This window comes from Populus euphratica, unplaced genomic scaffold, assembly GCF_000495115.2.
Source record: "Populus euphratica unplaced genomic scaffold, PopEup_1.0 scaffold34.1, whole genome shotgun sequence".
Taxonomy (NCBI): Eukaryota; Viridiplantae; Streptophyta; class Magnoliopsida; order Malpighiales; family Salicaceae; genus Populus; species Populus euphratica.
In genome coordinates this window covers 1099375-1118381 of record NW_011499883.1, presented here as the reverse complement: position 1 = coordinate 1118381, position 19007 = coordinate 1099375, and the positions used below count along the sequence as shown (strand labels likewise).

The 19007-nt window shown below is 35.0% G+C and overlaps 4 protein-coding genes and 2 long non-coding RNA genes across 6 annotated transcripts; 2 read left to right on the top strand and 4 right to left on the bottom strand.

Annotated features, from left to right (window-relative positions):
- Positions 1-149: 149 nt before the first annotated feature.
- LOC105129829 (uncharacterized) lies at positions 150-1465 on the bottom strand. The gene is made up of 2 exons (XR_843143.1): positions 1116-1465; positions 150-878 (listed from the first exon to the last, which is right to left on the bottom strand). It is a non-coding gene; the product is annotated as an uncharacterized LOC105129829 (long non-coding RNA).
- A 1649-nt stretch (positions 1466-3114) lies between these two features.
- LOC105129828 (PXMP2/4 family protein 4-like) lies at positions 3115-6123 on the top strand. Its single transcript, XM_011032063.1, has 4 exons — positions 3115-3570; positions 4612-4840; positions 5445-5569; positions 5672-6123. The coding sequence occupies exons 1-4, from the start codon at positions 3223-3225 to the stop codon at positions 5756-5758; spliced, it is 789 nt and encodes a 262-aa protein (XP_011030365.1). The 5' UTR covers positions 3115-3222; the 3' UTR covers positions 5759-6123.
- A 246-nt stretch (positions 6124-6369) lies between these two features.
- On the bottom strand, positions 6370-8599 carry LOC105129827 (uncharacterized). The gene is made up of 2 exons (XM_011032061.1): positions 8304-8599; positions 6370-7978 (listed from the first exon to the last, which is right to left on the bottom strand). The coding sequence occupies exon 2, from the start codon at positions 7839-7841 to the stop codon at positions 6765-6767; it is 1077 nt and encodes a 358-aa protein (XP_011030363.1). The 5' UTR covers positions 7842-7978; positions 8304-8599; the 3' UTR covers positions 6370-6764.
- Positions 8600-9606: 1007 nt separating this feature from the next.
- On the bottom strand, positions 9607-11409 carry LOC105129826 (uncharacterized). Its single transcript, XM_011032060.1, has 2 exons — positions 11371-11409; positions 9607-11089 (listed from the first exon to the last, which is right to left on the bottom strand). The coding sequence occupies exon 2, from the start codon at positions 10955-10957 to the stop codon at positions 9881-9883; it is 1077 nt and encodes a 358-aa protein (XP_011030362.1). The 5' UTR covers positions 10958-11089; positions 11371-11409; the 3' UTR covers positions 9607-9880.
- A 1326-nt stretch (positions 11410-12735) lies between these two features.
- On the bottom strand, positions 12736-15413 carry LOC105129825 (probable polyamine transporter At3g19553). The gene is made up of 3 exons (XM_011032059.1): positions 15147-15413; positions 14021-15056; positions 12736-13480 (listed from the first exon to the last, which is right to left on the bottom strand). The coding sequence occupies exons 2-3, from the start codon at positions 14989-14991 to the stop codon at positions 12937-12939; spliced, it is 1515 nt and encodes a 504-aa protein (XP_011030361.1). The 5' UTR covers positions 14992-15056; positions 15147-15413; the 3' UTR covers positions 12736-12936.
- Positions 15414-18206: 2793 nt separating this feature from the next.
- Positions 18207-18446, top strand: LOC105129824 (uncharacterized). The gene is made up of 2 exons (XR_843142.1): positions 18207-18318; positions 18408-18446. It is a non-coding gene; the product is annotated as an uncharacterized LOC105129824 (long non-coding RNA).
- Positions 18447-19007: the final 561 nt, after the last annotated feature.

The following is a 19007-nucleotide window of genomic DNA, read 5'->3' as shown; positions in this document are numbered from 1 at the left end:
AACACTGATTTTGAATGAAATCTTTTGCCCTCTCTGAACGCATCATGGACAAAACATTCAAAAACTTTTGAGTTATTCGTAGGATAAAGGTAATGAAAGACTTGTTTTTTGAAGGAAAAGGAAAGGAATCCTGAGAAAAAAATGAGCCATGGAAGTTCAAAGTTTCAATGCATCATGTGTAACAAATTTCTGTTCACAATACAGGGGATTAAGACCCGAACCAACAAATAATGAAAGAGAAGAAAAACAACAAAACATAATTTCCCATGGAAATGTTGCCATAGAATTACAAGTAGGACTTAAAAAAAGTCTTGAGCTAGAATTGGACAGGGGCCGCGGCTTGCGCAGCCCCCTCTGCCACAAATTTTGACGTAGGCTCTCCCGCTTGGGGAGACCTTAAGCCAGCACCCATCCTCAGTGCAATAGATGCCACTGACCTAGGCTATGGACCTTCTTGATCGCCCATCAACCCCGTCCAGGTAAGTATGAATCATGTTGCTTCGAGCTTCTTATTTATAGACACATTCCTTGCTTAAACTTTGTATTTTCTTTGTGTGGGATTGTAAAGTTGAACGTACAATGCTTAATTGCATTCCCAATGCACCTGCACATATTTTCTCAAGTCCAATGAGTTATATTTAATACCAAGTAGAGATATGTTGATGCCTTAAAAACTGATTGATTGTATGGTAGAGAATCAAAATCCAGAATTAGCGAAGGTTGTAAAGCATTTCCATCCCAAGTATCTGTTCCAAAAAATGAACTTCAAAGGTTGATTTGGTGAGAGGATTTGGGCAGATTCCTCCGAAGCTTTGTATCGAGACCTTATTCAACTTGATCAATGCATCATCCCCATTCTTGTGACAATTGATGATAATCTGACTTGGAACAAAAGGGGAAAAAAAAAAAAAGAACAATAACCTATCAGAAATTACCAAGGAGAAAATGTAGCTCATTGTTATTAATACAGTGAATAGAAAAGTTATTACACACACACACACAGAAATCTGAGGTTTCTCATTGATGATTCTTGTACAAAGACATGCTATTCTTGATCGTAAGACTGAAAAATGACTGGCAATAGAATCTAATTTATACTAAGAAGAAATACATACCTATGCGTATTTGACAGTACCAAGCAATGTCTGACAGCAGATTCCAAAGCCATAAAACTTGTTCAGACACAAAATAATGGCAAACCACATGCTGTTTATTACGTTGTTTAAGATACTGATGCAGTTGCAGAGCTAAGGATTGAGGACTGAATAAATACTTGTAGTTCACTGCCCGTCTTTTTTGTTAAGTGAAATTTCTAGGCTTTTACTCTGTTGTAAAAGATGGAATCTAAAAGCAAGAACTTATTATCATGACTAGACTGTTTATACTGATTTGGTAATACTTTAAAGAAACCCTCGGTAACATGTTGACGGTCTCACAAAGTGAGTTTCAGTGAAAATGATTTATCCTTTTTTTTCTTTTTTTTAGATTAACGGAGAGAACAAACCCTTTAGTCCCATTTACCACTTGGCCATGGTTTGATTTATCCCCTTTTGACTGTACAAGTGCTCGCATGTCTGGAGGCATAGCTAGATCACATACACTATGAGTCTTGACTACGTTTTATCCCCTTCAGCACTTTAGAAGCAGTGGTCTGGTAACTCTGCAAAGGCTTTGACAGTAGTGTTGACAGCACGCAGAGATAATAACGACCCACATACCTCATACACCCTCACAATTTGAGCCTTCAACAAGAATCCAGGGCAAATACTGACACATGGACCATTTATCTATGACAATTTTTGTCTAAAGAGAAGCAACGTAACTTTAAACTGTCCAGTTAGGGTCCTTAACAAAATGAAAAGAACCCTCCAAAAATAAGCGTAAGCCGGTGACTGCGGCGCGCACACGGTATTCTTTAGTAAAAGGCGAAAGAATAGTTCGCTTTGTGCTCACCGCGCGGCTGCGTGCCTTAAACATCTTGTCTGCTTGATGTTTATAGGCACTTTCTCACAGGTTATTTCTTTTTTCTCCGATGTGGGAAATGAAAACAAAAACTAGACAAAAAGAATGATTTCATGAAAATCAAACTGCTGGCAGAATTGAAGAATGTCTGATCAGTGTTTAAAACTGGATATGAACTTTAAGCAAAAGATTTTTTTCCCTCTTAGGGGCACAGGGGCCGCGACTTGGGCAGCCCTCTCCCACAAATTATAACGTAGGCTCTTCCTCCTGGGGAGATCTTAAACCATCACCCATCCTAAATGCAATAGACGTCACTGACCCAGACCATGGACGTTCTTGATCGTCCATTAACCCCGTCCAGGTAAGTATGTCTCCCGTTGTGAAGGGTTTCTTATTTATATTCTCGTGCCTTGCCCTACATCTTATGTTTCCCAAAAAATTAAGTCAGCCAAATCCCATTTTGAGCATTTGAATTGGAACCTTCTTGTACAAAGACCTTTAACTCGCAAGAACTTGGAGAGAAAAAGACGTTAGATGTAACCCGGAAAAGAAAGATTGGCGACTGACAAAGACGGACTACCTCCGATTAACCCACCCCTTTAATAAATTTGTCTTTATATGCCTTTAAAATTAAAGCTTTAATGTATTTTTAAATGTATTTTTAAATAAAAGACTATTTAAAAAAATAATCCTCAAACACCTCATCTGAAACCAAATTCACGTACATATGCTAACCTTTATAGATTAACTTTCAATTTCATTTGCTGATTAAATCAAAACCAATCACTTCAATAATCATTTTTAAGCTAACGTTGAGTTACATCCACTGTTATAATACCATACTTCTCGAAAACCTTCTATTCTAACCTTGGATGAGGTTCTGTTTTTTTTTTTTTTAATTTCTTAGGAAAAAAAACTAGCTAACACGTGATTCGTGGATGGTGCGAGAATACCAACGCGTGTTGGAGTCGTTCAAAATAGTCTTTGTTCAATTAAAACGACGTGTCATTCGTATAGACGGAGCTAATCGTGTTTGAAAACATTTCCAGGAAACGAGTAAAAATAAATGATACGTGGCTTCAAGTGAATGGTGGGAAGGACACGTGTCAGAAAGTCGATGGGAATTGTGCTGCAATGTTGGAAGGTGGAGTTTTCAACCACTGCTAGAAGAAGCTCTTTAAACAGAGAGAGGGTGTTTGAAAGTGCAAGAGTTGTTTTTGTGAGCCCAAACCCCCAACTCGCTTTCTAGACACCACCAAAATGAGCGGCTCCTTCATGAGAAACTCCACCATTCCCCGCCTGTTACTCGCCCACACCATCACCAACATCAAAGACCCAGCAGCTCATTCGGTTTTCAGACAACAACAACAACAGTCAAGAAAAGCTTACTTTGGTTTCTCAAATGTTTTTAAGAGATCAAAAGAGTACAATAATGAGCTCTCTCCTTCTTCTCTTTTGACTTCTTCTTTCTCTTCAAAGGCTGAAAACGCTGCGTTTTTCAAGTTTGGGTTTATTGGTTGGTACCTGGGGATGGTTAAGTCACGACCTGTTTTGACCAAAAGTGCCACTTCCTCTCTTATTTACATTGCTGCTGACTTGTCGTCTCAGGTAAATGTAGAGCCACCGAGTTGTTAAACATGGCTTTTAAGTTACTGGGTCTTTGTTGTTTAAGTGATTTGCTTTAAAAATCGGGTCTTTTTAAGTATTTGTTTTTTGCTATTTAATTTTCAATTTTAATGGATTTAGTTTGTGTTCACAGAGTAGTTAGTTATACATGGAGCAACAAACAAAACGTGAGAGAATTAAACCGGGGTCATGTTGGTATATTGAAAAAGAGAATAGTTTATACATGGTTCAAGAAATGATTTTTTTATTTCTAACAATAAGGGCCTTCCTCCTTTTGTTTTGGGTGAACTTTTAGATATGAACTTGAGTTATATTTTATTAAGCTATAATTGTGATGCGATTACCCTGAGCTGTTTGATTTGATGGCAAGTTCTGTTATTCTGCCCTGTGAGATGATGGATTTAGTATTTCTATGGAGCTGTTTATAATGTGGTAGAGAGCCTTCTTCTTTTTCACTGTGATGAAGAACCTTTTGTTGATTGGACTAATGTGGTTGGAAATTATGGATGGGCCTTTTCTGCTATGATAAATTGTTAAATTCTGGACGTTGCTTCATTTGTTGTAGTTGTAGCTTGGATTAAACTATGATTGCTCCAATTATATGAGCTATCATGTTTTCGTTTATGTTGTTTTATCTGCTTTATACCTCTGTTCTATCTCACTACTGTGGACAAGAGGCACTCCTTGCAAGCATTTCATTAGCAGTCCTCTCTCTTTAGTAGGGACAGGACAATAAAACTATAAACCAGCAACTCTGTTGAGCTTGCGTTGTACTTTCTGTTTAGAATGTCTTGACAAAGCATGCTTTCAAGTCATCTTAGGATTGGGATGAGATGCACACAGCATCGCTACTCTTCTCTTCCTATTTGCATTTTTGTTTGACCTATTTCTCCTCCTTGCCTGCCTAAATGCAAGTCCATGCCAGAATTAGATGCAAATAGCTGCGATTAATATTTGCATGTTTGCCCAGGAAACTATTATCCCTGACACTCTTCCACAAAAATTTCTTCGATTTTTGCTCAGACAATTTCACTGCCAAGTTCGGAATCTTATGATCTGGTGAGGACATTGCGCATGGCTGGATATGGGTTGCTGATTGTAGGACCATCACTGCATTTTTGGTTCAAATTTGTCTCAAAACTCCTACCAAAACGAGATCTAATCACGACATTTAAGAAAATTCTCATGGGTCAGACCATCTACGGACCTATCATGACTGTTGTTTTCTTCTCATTGAATGCACGCCTACAGGGTAAGCACAGGGTAATTCTTGCAATTTGAGATACCACTTTTGGGCTGTGAGCATAGAAGTCTGCAAGCTAACAAATAAACTAGATTGAGTATGAAATTTTTCGTTCATTTATTTCTTCCCTGGATGTTGATGGCCAGTTCATTTAATGTGAAAAATCCATTTAATAAGCATGGAATAATTAAAACGAGCAGTTGTTTTTAGTAACTCTGAAGCAGGAGGTGTTTTTAAGTAATTCACTAACTCAGAAGATTTTAACTATGATAACTGTGAGTTGTTGACAATATATCTAATATACGTTATGAAGTGCAACCTCTGGCACATTCTTGAGTTCAATTTGACTTTATAGGTGCTAAAATGTTCTGAATTCATAGTTCTCGGCATTAACAACATTCTGTCAATGTGCATGCCTTCTCTACTACACTTGCATCTTTGTTCACGTGTATTCAACAGACAGATCCTGTACTGTCAAATTGGTCAATCAATAACAATGTATTCCATTTTGATCTTCATGATGGTCAAGTGGGTTCCACAGAAGAAACAATCACCTGTACGAGCTACTTAAACTTTATAGTAAAGTGTTTGTTGACTTGATTGCCTGGTTCAGGTGAGAATAGTGCTGAGATTATTGCCCGGTTGAAGCGAGATTTATTGCCTACAATGATAAACGGTGTTATGTACTGGCCTGTATGTGATTTTGTCACATTCAAATTCATTCCTGTCCATTTACAGGTACAAGTAGGTTCATTGCTGTAGTCAAAACTATTGTCCATCCTTTTGATATGATCTGATTTTTGCACTTTTGACTTTGCCCCTGATGTCTCATGTTGACAGCCCTTGGTGAGCAACTCGTTTTCATATCTATGGACTGTCTACATGACATACATGGCAAGTTTAGAGAAAGCAGGCTCCTCCGGATGATGGGCTCAATGCTTACCAATTCTTTCCTTCACCAAAATCATGTCTCCTAGCTACACAGCCCTGCACTGGTGGTTGCGTACATAATCAGTTCAACGAAACTCAATGATGCCTTCAATGCCATGCAGTTATGGTATCTAAAATAGTACGATGGCTGAACTTGAGAGTTAGATCTCTGCTATAATTGAGAATAGCAACCTCATCTTGTCTTCTCATGATTGTTTTGAGATAATTTACCAGATTTGTAATGTAGAACTTAGTGTTTTGCAAAGCAATGGCTTAATGTCATTGGAAACATCTCTTTGAAACATTGCCCTCCGGGATTACGTTTAATTTATATCAAACTCCATTTTTAAAAAGCTGACAAAGGGAAAAATGTTAATATTTTTGGAAATTGATACTGCAGAAGAATAAGCATAGATAATTGCACTGTCTACTCTATAAACATCAGTTTTCACCTTCTATAGCAGGAAGTTTCAGACCTTACTGGGAATAATAGGATTCAACAATCAGCAATTCACATCAGATTCGATACCGAGTCACCCGTCTTCCAAATCGCAAATGTGAGGATGAGGTGATTAAATGCAAATTGAAATTTTGTTAACAAGTAAACATCATTCCAAATCAAAGAAACTTTTGTTCATTGATAACCCAACACGCTACAGGGAGGCAAAATCCAATAAGAGATTGGTAGAAGAATCGTGTAAATTTCCTAAAATAGCTAAGCTCTAACCTGTATCTAGAATTACACTGTACTGTATAAACAAGTTTCCCTTCAACGATTATGACTGCTGGCATCTAAAGGCAACCTGGTCAAGCTGACCAAAGATTTCCACAGCTTCTGCTAGTTATTATTCCCCTTGGGACTGTCTGTAAAGCCCCACGCCAAGAGGAGAGCAAAATTGGAGTAAATGATCGATTCAAAAACTGAATTATCTATGTAAGTGGCTATCAACTGAAAACCCATTTCATCGACCACTTAATTCTAATACAACAGTGAAGATGGTATTTATCGCTCTTCAAAACCACGCAAGGAAATTTTTTCGAGCTGCACGGGCCAATCCTCCCCAAGTACCTGGGGATTTGACTTCATTGCAAAACGAAAATCCAACATGGATGCATTAACTGATTTTCTGTGTCTTTGTGCATATCTCCCAGGTAATGTTCCGTTCAGACTAGGAATGAACTCACCACTTGCACTTTTCAACTGCTTATTATCACACCTTGAGCCAGCTAGAGCCATACAAGGCTCAATCAACCTCTTCAAATACACATCCAACCCATTATTTAGCAGGTTAACAGAGTCCAAGGACACACCGATGCCCTCCATCTCCAACTTCTGCTCCAAATGACTTCTTAATGATCTTGTGTCTGGTAGCTCTCCACTATTTAGACAGGTCTCTGGAATGTAATTACTCCCTCTAGAAATATTTGAAAGCGCTTTACGGGATCCACCTAGATTCATCAATATACCATAAGGAGCAGTAACTGGGCTTCTGCTCTGAACACCAGGGCTTACTGCCATCTGCTCAACCTCTTCTCCATCTTCCACAGAAGCAAATTCAATTGGAGGTCTGCTACCTGTTGAAAGCAATTCTGTAGCGCTTTGATGCTCTTGGGCCCTGGAATTCAATTCCTCACATGCCATGCTTTGGGGCTTCCCAAGTGGGCCCAGAGGACTTGGGCGGTCCCTACACTTGCGATCTCGACTAACAGGTGATCTCCCCTTGCGTGGGGAAGAAGGAAAGGCATCCCTGTAAAGCGACTGAAGAAAATTTCTCTTATACCCATTTGCAGTTTTAACAGTTAGGTTACTTCCTGCTCTTTCAACACCTTTGTGCGGTGGAACTTTCCCAAGGCAAGTATTCTTGAGAATAGATCTAATAAAGTGGTTGTGAAGAGAGATATTTTCCCTACCAATAGTCCTAAGACAAAACTTATCAAATTCACATTTGGTAATCTTCAAACTAAACAATCTTGTAAGCTGATCAAAGTATTTATCTGCTCTTTTATGCCCAAACTTTTTAAGAATCAAAGATTTGAGCTCCAAAGTATCAATTCGACTATTCATTTCATTCGACCCCATTGTTTCAACTCTCTCTAAAAAATTATCTATCTTCACCAAATCCAAAATCTTGAACTTTAAAGCAAAACCCACATCATTAATATGCTTCTTCAGATATCTAAAACCTAAAACCCTAGTTCCCTGAGCACCGTTCCCATCTGCATAGTAACCAGAAATACATCAAAATTCAACAAAGTTCACACATTTTTTCTAGTTCTAATCAAACATTAAAAAACCCTAGGTGCAAATTCAGCTAAAATAACAGCTTGTAATGTTTAATATAAAAATATTCACAACCAAAACAGGGAATATAATTATTTTAATTTAAGAACAACATGAACAGAATTTCCAGAGATGGAAAGACAATTAGGGGAATTTAAGAATCGAATTGAAAAAATAATAGAAACCCATTTAAGATTTCAATGAAAATCGAAAACGCAAATGGCTAATTTTGAATTAAAACAAAGTAGAAGAGATACCTACCCAATTGGAATTAGGGTTTCCAATGTTAGTCTGTGCTTGTGCAAGCAATGGTTTCCCGTTGACGCAACAACTCTTTTTTCGCTGGTAAGGTGCTTTTGGGTGTCTAGAAACAGACCGCAGCCAGAAGGGACGGCTCAGGGGCTTGTTTTAGGACACAAGTCACACAACACATGTCACGTGCACTTTCAGAAAGACCTGTTAGTTTGCTTTTTTAAAAAAACTAATTTTGTTTTCCTACATGTTCTGCATGTAAGGAATGTCCACAACGTAGATCATGCTGGTGAAAACTGAAAAGCTTTCTACTACCTATAGAAAAAGAAATTAAAAAAGAACGAGAAATAAAAGAAAAAATATATATTATTTTCGTTTTCTGGCAAGTACTTTGGACTGACTTCTATGCACCCCAATTTGTATTTCTTGTGGCTTGATCATGATCGGATTTCTGTAATCTGATCAAATGTTTATTCACGCTGGGGTACTTTCTATAATTTGGTCTGAGAGTCTGGATAGTTTTGTTTAATTTCTTTGATTTATTCAAAACAATAGAACATGAATAATTTATTTCACAGATATTAGAAATTTTCAGATTTTAAACTCTTCTAAGAGTTTTCGGGTCGTCGCTACCCTTACATTTCTTCAACAAAATAATCCAGCTAGTGGCTTTATTTAACCCTGAAAAAGGATGTAAATTGGGTTGATTACTTGTTTCTTGAGCAGCATGTAAGAAAATTATAATGTAAAGCGACAAAACTATTGCCAAGGAGCCAGTCGAGTGATACTAAACTTGAAATCGCTTGGAATTGCCTTTGCTTTGCTAATTGAAACACACCCCCATCGGATCTAGGAGGCAGAATTATGGAGAGACATGTACGTCTTTCCCTCTTGTTTTCCTTTGGCATAAAAGTCTCTCCACGGACAACCATTTCAGGATTTCCAAGAACTCGATAAGAAAGACCAACCGACTGAAAACAACATCATTTACCAGAACATTATTTTTTAATTAGCGACCCTGTTGCAACAAAATTTAAAAATGATTTCCAAAACTGAAGTATACATGAACTTCTCACTATGGTTTCAAAAACTCCTTACACCAAAACTTCAGTCTTCTTGATCTGTTTTTGTGCATGACGAAATGGAAAGAATGCTGACTAAAGCCTCATTGACTATTTCTTCATTGTGGATCTGGCACAACCCAGTTGTCCCTGCAGACAAGTATTGGAAGGCACTGCTGGTTTTTCTGTATCAAATTTGGCCCATTCTATACCTTTTGCATGATCTCAAGTTAGTATATGAAGAATCCCAGAAAAAAAAATGCACCTCAAACTAAGAATTTTTGCACATAAGCCAGAGGCGCATAAATAAAACAAGCAACAGCACGAGATCGAGGCTAGTTGCACCAAGATAATAACATTCTAAGGCCGGTGACGCACTGGCTTCTTTATTCACAACTTTATTAAAGCTGAAAACATAAGAAGCATTCCATCAGCATAAAGAAAACTAATTATCAGTGTACAGTGACTAGGAACTGATTTCCAGTTTCATCAACCACTTAACTACTAAAACGACGACAGTATTTATCACTCTTCAAACCCAAGCAAGGAAATTTTCTCAAGTTGTGTGGGCCAATCCTCTCCGAGTATTTGGGGATTTGACTCCATTGCCACACGAAAATCCAACATGGATGCATAAAGTGATTCTGTCTCTCTATGGATGTATTTTCCAGGTAAAGCCCCATTCAAACCAGGAACAAACTGACCACTTGCTCTTTTCAAGTGCTCATTTCCATGCCTTGAACCCGCTAAAGCCATACAAGGCTCAATCAACCTCTTCAAATACGCATCTAAACCATTATTCAGCAGGTTAACACAGTCCAAAGGCACGCTAATGCCCTCCATCTCCAACTTCCGCTCCAACCGATGTCTTAATGATCTAGAATCAGGTAGTCCGCCGCTTCTCAGACAAGTCCCTTTAAGGTAATCACTGCTTAAAGATGCATTTGAAAGAGCTTTCCGAGATCCACTGAAATTCATGGAAATACCAAGAGGAGCAGTGACCGGGCTTCTACTCTGAACACAGGGGCTTCCTGTGATCTGCTCAACCTCTTCTCCCTCTTCTACAGAAACAACTTCCACTGGGGGCCTACTACCAAGTGAAAGCAACTCTGTAGCACTCTGTTGTTCTTGAGCCCCTGCATTCAATTCCTCACATGCTACGCTTTGAGGCTTTTCAAGTGGGTCTGGAGTATTTGGGCGGTCCCTAAACTTGCGATCTCCACTGACAGGTGACCTTCCCTTGCGAGGGGAAGAAGGCAAGGCATCTCCATAAAGCAATTGAAGACTGTTTTTCTGGTATCCATTTGCAGTAGTAGCAGTGAGGTTACTTCCCCCTCTTCTAAAACCTTTGGATGGTAGAACTTTTGCACAGCAAGCATTCTTGAGAATAGATCGAATAAATCGGTTGTGAATAGGGATATTTTCTCTTCCAATAATCCCGACACAAAATTTATCAAATTCACACTTGGTAACCTTCGAACTAAGTAATCTTGTAAGTTGATAGAAGTATTTATCTGCTCTTTGCTGCCCAATCTTCTTAACAATCAAGGATTTGAGCTCTAAAGTATCAATTCGCATAGATGTTTGATTGGATAGTGTCATTTTCACTCCCCAAAACAATTTAAGTTCAGCCAATCCAAATCCTCATCAAAATCTTAACTTTCAAGCAAAACCCACAACATCACAAGATTCACAAGGCTTCCTCATAAATCCAAAACCAAAAACCCTGTAGGGCTATACCAAAAACAGTCTATTGACATCAGCACAGTAAACAAAAACTCATCAAAATTCAATGAAAGCTAACACATTTTTCTAGTTCTAATGAGAAACGAACAAACCCCAAGTATAAATTTAGCTAAAGAACACCACTTAACATTTAAAACAAAGTTACACAAACTGAAAAGATTAAAAAAAGAAATTCAGAATTCTTAATAGAAACCCATTTGAGATTATAATGGAATTCAAAAGCCAAATGGTTAATCGAAAATTGAAACAAGATGGAGTGGAGTACGTACCAAACTATGATTTGGGTTTTTTTCTTTTTGTGTTACTCCGCAACTATTTCTTTTAAACTTTTTTTTCTTTTGCTTTCTCTATTTTTGGTTTCTTTCTTTCACCCTTTCCTTTTCCTCTTCGTGTTTTTTTTCCCCCGCGAGGAGAGAAGCCGACCAAAGACCAAAAGCGCTTGGCGGGTCGATTTTCAGGACACAAGTCAACACAAGTGCACTTTGACAGAGGGGTTGATGTTAGCTTGCTGTCCTATTAACATTTTGTGTGGATGGAAAAGTATTTTTTAAAATTATTTTTATTAAAAAATATGTTAAAATAGTTTTTTATATATTTCTTTTAATAGTAATACATAAAAATCATTAAAAACTATTAAAAAAATTGATATAATATTTTTTTTAAGTAAAATATATTTTTAAAACATATCCAAAAACAAAATTAATTAAATGAAGTGTTTGCAAGTACAATAACTTCTATTTTAGATTTGTTTAGTGTTTTTTTAAAAAACTCTAAATAATGCTCTTAAATAATTTAAATAATGGTTAATGTTAATTAATTTTAAAAATTATTTTAAAAAATTATTTATTCTCAAATAAAAAAATTCATATATTTTTTATTGATTAGCATTAAAATTTTATTTTTGGATTTTGCTTTCATATTTCAAAAGAAAATTATTAATAGAAATATGAATGAACTTTAAAATAATAATAATAACAATAAATCTAGTCTTGGCTTATAAAAAAATCTCGAGTATTCTATTATGTGTGTGTTTGGTAATGCATGATATGATATTTTAAAAAATATATTTTTTAATTAAAAATATTATATATATATATATACACACATTAAAATTATAAAACACATTTAAAAACATGAATTTAATACTATTTAAAAAAAAATTAAAAAACAAGACGAACAACATAATAAACAATCCCGGAGTTGAACCCCAAAAATGGGTTGTAATAATTTTCTGAACACAGCCCAAAAACGGGGTGGAATAATTTCTTGAATACAGCATGTCAGTCTATTAGTAGATTATCAGGGCTAAAGTTGTTACCCCTGGTGTCATTTATTATTTAATTATAAGCCTCCCCTTTCTAATTTTCAGGGATCTATTTGAGTAGAAGAAACAATTTAATCACAAGACTCTTGTTCTAACAAGGCTTGCTTAAAAGCCAGAAGTACACTGAAAAGTTTTTAAGAATTATAATTAGATTCCTTCAAGAACACAAGATTTTGTTCTCCAAGGCACTGAAAATCCTTTCCAGACTGCCAGTCTATTGATTTCAAGCCACCAAGGTTAAAACTTGGTTTGCTGATTGAAACACGTCCTTTTCTGCTCTGAAGTTACTTGGTGGTGGCAAGAATCAGAATTACAGAGCTTCCTGGAGCACATTTAGAAAAATTCAGCTACCAAGCCATCGAAATACTATTGCAATTCAAGGAAGCCGTCTGGCACTTTAGAATAACATTATACAGGCCATGAAGATAATTAACGTATTTTTATAAACTAGTGATAACGTTGAAGCTAATTTCTTAGCATGATCTACAGCATAAAAATATACATGGACTTCTCATTCTGCTTTCACAACTCCTTCCACCAAAACTTCACCGCGTTCTTGGCCCAGTTTTGTAGATGACAAATCTGAAAGAAGGCTGACTGAAGCCTCATCTGCTACTTCCTGATGCGGCTGTAGCAGAACCGAGTTCACTTCTAGTGATGTGCTGGAAGGCAATCCTGGTTCATCTGTAACAAACTTGGCCCATTTCCTATCTTTGGCATGAACTAAAGTCGGGTATAAGAGGAACCCCAACAGAATAACGACACAGCTAACTAAGAATGTCTGGACAGAAGCCAGGGACATAACAAGAACAAGTAACATTGCAGGAGGCAGGCAAAGCAATGCTGCACCAAGTGTTTGCAAGGGAACTTTATAAGGCCTGTGAAGTTCTGGCTTCTTTATCCTCAATTTTATGAAAGCTGCAAACTCAAGGAGCATTCCTATAGCATATAAGAAGTTCAGAAATTCCAGGATCTCCTGAAAACTCATCCAAGAGAGGAAGATTACTCCAGTAGCAGAGCACAAAATGCTGATGGTAGGCGTTCCGTATTTGGACCTGCAGAAACACATAAAAGCTCTCAAACGATGTAATAAAAGTGCAAAATATTATGGTCTAGTTGATCATCTTTGGACCTGGGAAGCATAGGTAGTTAAATCAATTTGATGAGGAATCCACATCCTTGAGGTGCACTAATAGGGCTTATTTGGCAAATATAAGAAAACGTCAACTTCAAATACTGAAAAAGTAAAATTGACGAGCAGCATTTATGCTTAGCCTCACCCTCAACCTGTTAACATTGTCCAGGTAACCTATAAAAATATAGCTAAATCAATTAGATTTTAAATTTATTTTTAAAAAATTATGGATTTGAATTCTATAAACTTCAAGACCACTAAAACTTATATAGTTATTAATTTTAAAATATATAAAATTAATTAAGTTACATACAGATTAACCCGACACTCATATTAATAATAAAAAAGTTATCTCAAGTAATTGAATTAGGTCATAGGGAATATTTTGCTCGAATTGCTTCTTAATAGGAATACAAATCAGCAAAAAAAAAAAAAAAAGAATTAAGACAAAGTGACTAACCTTGAAGCAAATACAGATGGAAGCATTCCCATCTCGCTCATACCAAGAAGTTGAAAAGCATCACCACTCATTTCTGCTTCAAACAATCCCAAGTTAGACATCGCAGCGGCTGCTTGGATCCACCATTTGAGCCAAACCCCTCCAATCAACATCCCAACTTCTGCGAAGTACCCATCACTCCATTCACTAGAGGGCGACTTCAATGCCCCCGTGCCCGCAAGAAGTGGAATTAAGTATGAAGACACCACCAAAATCACAGCAACCAAAAGTGCCTTCGGAAATGTCTTGCTGGGGTTTTCAACCTCACCTGCTAGAGTACTAGCCTTATCCCAATAATTCAGGTTCCAGAACATGCAATTGAAGTATCCTCTCCATTCCACTTTCTTAAAATCTACAGCTAGCCATTGCTTAGGACTGATTCGAGGGATTGAAAGAAAACTCATTACAACAAATGGACAAAGTGAAAAAACAGCAAGGGAAACTGCCGAAAATCCAACAATATGCAGACCTCTATAATTCAAATATGTCAAAGAAACTGTAATGCCTAAAAGAGCTGGAATTCGAGCTATTAATTGGTTAAAAATAGGAAACGAACGCTTCAAGTAATCAAGAAACAATACAGGGTAAAGGGCATTGTCCACAACCCCACTAAACCATTTCCAAAATCCTTCTTGGAAACCCCAGAAGGGACCAAAAGCTGAAGATATCCAAATAACATATCCACCATTCTCAGGGAAACTCGTGGCCAGCTCTGCGGTGATTAGAGCTTCTGGTATGCTCCAAATTAAAGGGAATATCAAGAAACCAAGCAAAGACAATAAAGGGCCACCTCCAGCCCTCACTGAATCCTCTACACCAAATGGACCCCCAGATACATCATAGAATATCAAAGCAATAAGAGGCAATAGAGTTAGTTTTGGACTTGTTTTAGCTTTGTTCTCTGCATCAATCGCCATTCCCTCTTCACCCATCCACACAGACAGGATTTAGAGGAGGTTAAAACTTTGACCCTGGACTTAGTTGAACAGGGTTTAGCCTGAAATCAGATATTTATGGATCCATGAAGCTAGTTTAGTTTCTTCACACCAATCAATGAAAGTAAAAAGAATTTGTCCAAGGGAAGTACCTGTGCCTGAATTTCAAGAGAAACCAAGTAGTAGTACTTTCTCCATTAGATCTTTAGATACAATGAACAAAAGGCAGACCTGGTCAGCTTGTCATGTTATGAGGAGGTCAAATCTTTGCTTTGGGCTTCCTACCAGTCTATCTCTCTCTTGGAAACTCAAGGAAAGTTGTGCCCCCGTCTCCTGCTTGAAGGGAGCAGGGAGTAATTTAACTGGTAATTTCCAAGGGTGCCAGATTTGACCACGCAACAGACTTTTGGCATGCGGGAGCTTAATTAAATTACCTGTATCTCACGTATGCTTATTGGCCCCGTATCCCATGTTATAAGGGCTAAAGATGTCAATAAACCGAAACACTGTCCAAAATGCATTGTTACTTGCCATTAACGGTAACCACAAGTCAAAAATATTTTCTTTCTTTTTTTTAGTTTGAATTTTGGAATGGGTATCCATTAAAATCATTTTTAATAAAATATATAAGGTATATTATTTCAATCGTTTGAAAAAATAGTTATTTCAATTACAGTAAAAAAATTATTTAAAATGCCTCTTATTGTCAAATTAAAAAAATTCTTAAACAAATTTGAAATTTTAATTAGATTCTTTTGTTCACTAAAACTAAGGTTTGCTCCATTGCAATTCCCCACAGGTAGAAGTCATTAAATACTCTAGATGTGATGTCGTTTTACTCACATGAAAATTGGTCCAGAAATGATAATCATTCATGAACTCTATTTTTAAGTGTGTTAGAAAAATACTCTAATAATTTCCCTTGCAGTTAATAAACATTGAACCGAGTTGATATAATCTTGAGAACGTATCAAGTCGATAGTTTGGTTGGTCTCAAATGCAAAACTTAGTCTATATATTACCACAAAAAAAAAATCATGAGGTTTTTTTTTATTGTGTATTTTCTTACAAATCACTATAAAATGAAATGATTAATTTTTAATTTTTTTAATTTTATAATCATTTTTTTTTTTTGCTTAATAAAACTCTTTTGAGCCTAACTTAATACCTAATTACTTCTTTTTTTTAGAATGGGTTGAATTAAAACACAGATAATCAAAGTGAAAAACAAAAATATATATAAATGGCAACTTTTAATTTTATTTAAAAAATTCATTTTTTTAGTTAATAGATAATCAATTATTTTAATTGTTGGAAACAAAACTTCATTTCTTTCATTTTAAATCCCTAGCTTGTTAAGGAAAGAATGATAGTAGTTACATTTCAGTGTGGTCATCCTCCTTTTTAAAATATTAAAAAAAAAAAAAACAACGGTATGTAGGCTTTAGCTTGAACATCCAAACACCTGGCTCTTTTCTTTATATTATATTTAGATGGGATATAAATTTACAATAAAAATTATTGAACTTGGTTGATTTTATAATCTAGATTTTTCTTTCTTTTTTTTTTATTTAATATATATTTGTTTCCTTAATATATATATATAATTTCACCATTTATTATCAATGATTTATTTTTTATTTAATTTAAAACTAAAATAATATAATTTAATTTTTTTGTTATCAATAATCTATTATTGCTATCTTAACTCAACCTGCTTGTCATGATTTTTTTTTTTAAATACTCCATACAAAAAATTTTTCATATGTTTTATTGTTGTATAATTAAATGAAAAATAGATTATGAGATATTTTTTTAATGCAATAATATACATAATTTGCGTTATGAATTTGGTTTGTTGACTTAAGTTCAATTGAATTATTTATTTTAACCGAGTGCTGTTTTTTTTGTATCAATTTCTTCTTTTAACAATAAGTTTGTTAAAGTAACTTTTTAATTTATCTTTTTTTAATATTGTTCCGTGAGTTTCCTATATCAACTTATATTAATCTAGATAAATCTAATGTGTTTTTATTTTAATATTTAATAAAAATATCTTTTAATATGTAGCTAATCTTAATTCCTGATTCAAACTTTTTTAAAAAAAAATACATGTTAGCAATGTTTAGATAATTATTTTTTTTATTTTAAAAAAACATTTTGCTCTAACTTGATGTGACATAAAGTAACGGGTTAATTTGAGCCTATTTGGGATTTGATTTAAGTTACTTTTTAAAGTGTTTTCTTTTTGAAAATGAAATAATATTTTTTACTTTTTAGATTTATTTTGATATTAATATGTAAAAATAAATTTAGAAAAACTAAAAAAAATTAATATAAAAAAATCAAATTTAATAAAAAAAATCAGTTCAACCTAAGCTATAAACAAGGATATTTATCTACCTTGATGGCATCCTCGAGGCCAAAAACCCATAGGCTTATTTAAGGCATTGAAAATGCACATCATATCTTAATTTAAAAAATAAACTAGAAAGAATAGAGCACGAATAATTCACATTTGGGGTGGTGGCTATTTGAAAATACTATATATAATTGGATAGAAAACACTAACCACCCAGTTTTATTTATTTAAATTTCCTTTGAAAATGATACATCGATATATATACATATATCATTTTTAGCACAAAATACATAACGGTGATGGTCCCAAATTTTGATCCATTTCCATGCATCTTCGATGGGTTTGGGTAGAATACCTGAGCCCAGGTATGGGTTGGCTTCGATTGACGTCAAAGCCTAAATGCTAGGCATTTGCCCTGGTGGGTTCGGGTGCTAACCCGGGTCTAATTTCTAGAGGTGTATCTTGTTAAATCTTGACATTCTCTTTAAGTCCAAAAACATATTCTATGTGCTTTTTTTTTCTTTTTTTCATTAATGCTCGTTAATATTTGTGTGAAAAATATTATCTCATATTAATGCTCTTTAATGCTTATTTAATAAATATTTTATTTTATTAATGTTTATTAATGCTTGTGTAAAATTTTTTTATTTCTTATAAACATTATCATTGTAAAATTATACATTAAAAAATTATAAATATTTCTTGAACCCTTAAACTATCATGTAAAATAGTCTAGCTTTTCTGCATCAAAAAACATAAACTTAACACAAGAATAATCCAGTTCTAAGAATTTAATGATATTTAGCTTATTTATCATGTACTTTTCTCTATAAATTTACTTATTCTACCATGTTTGATTAAACTTCTGTTATAGATTTATTTAGGGAAAGTCTGCTGCTCCTGTAACCAAAGAAGAGCTTGGAAAAGCTACCTGGGCTTTCCCGCACCCGCTTGCTGCTCAGGTACACTCAAAATGTAGCTTCACCCCCTAAATGCCCTGTGTCGAGGAGTTGTTTTTAAAACCTTTTTTTTTTTTTTTTTCAGTTTTCAGTATCCTGAACATCCAACGGGGACAGCAAAAGGAGGATGTTCTTTTGTCCTCGCTGCATGCGGTTCTGCTAGACTATTTGTTAAAGTAACTATTTCAATTTGTTTGAACCGGTGAATTTATCGTTCTTGAGCCTATGCATGTTAAATCTGTCACTCAATTATTTATTAAATTCAGCCCTATCAAAGCTAATTTAATTTTAAATTTTAAATTATTAAATAAAATTTTAAAATAAATTTTATATTATTTTTTAATATATATTTTTTAGTAAAAACTCTTTAAACTTGAAATTTATATAGATCAACATTATTTTATACTTAATTTTTATTAAATAAATAAAAATAATAAGATTTTAACTTATAATTATTTAATTATCAAAACTCTAATATTATATTAAAAAATCAATTCAATTCAAAAATAATTTTGTCGAAACAGCAAATCAACCCATTGCAATCCCTGCCACAGTAAAGACTTAGATAACCTCATTTAAAATATTAGAAAAACTAAATTTGATTATGAGTACATATGATTTGTCTTGACCAAATAGCAGGAGCTTTCTATAACTAAAAGTGTATACCTGTGGCGAGGGAAGCTTGTTCTATT

Excerpts from the sequence above, each read along its gene's own strand:
- LOC105129828 (XM_011032063.1), top strand. The coding sequence starts at position 3,223 with ATGAGCGGCTCCTTCATGAGAAACTCCACCATTCCCCGCCTGTTACTC. Across the intron at positions 3,571-4,611 it reads CTGCTGACTTGTCGTCTCAG|ACAATTTCACTGCCAAGTTC; the intron begins GTAAATGTAGAG and ends ATTTTTGCTCAG. Across the intron at positions 5,570-5,671 it reads TCATTCCTGTCCATTTACAG|CCCTTGGTGAGCAACTCGTT; the intron begins GTACAAGTAGGT and ends TCATGTTGACAG.
- LOC105129827 (XM_011032061.1), bottom strand. The coding sequence starts at position 7,841 with ATGGGGTCGAATGAAATGAATAGTCGAATTGATACTTTGGAGCTCAAA.
- LOC105129826 (XM_011032060.1), bottom strand. The coding sequence starts at position 10,957 with ATGACACTATCCAATCAAACATCTATGCGAATTGATACTTTAGAGCTC.
- LOC105129825 (XM_011032059.1), bottom strand. The coding sequence starts at position 14,991 with ATGGGTGAAGAGGGAATGGCGATTGATGCAGAGAACAAAGCTAAAACA. Across the intron at positions 13,481-14,020 it reads CCATCTGTATTTGCTTCAAG|GTCCAAATACGGAACGCCTA; the intron begins GTTAGTCACTTT and ends GTGTTTCTGCAG.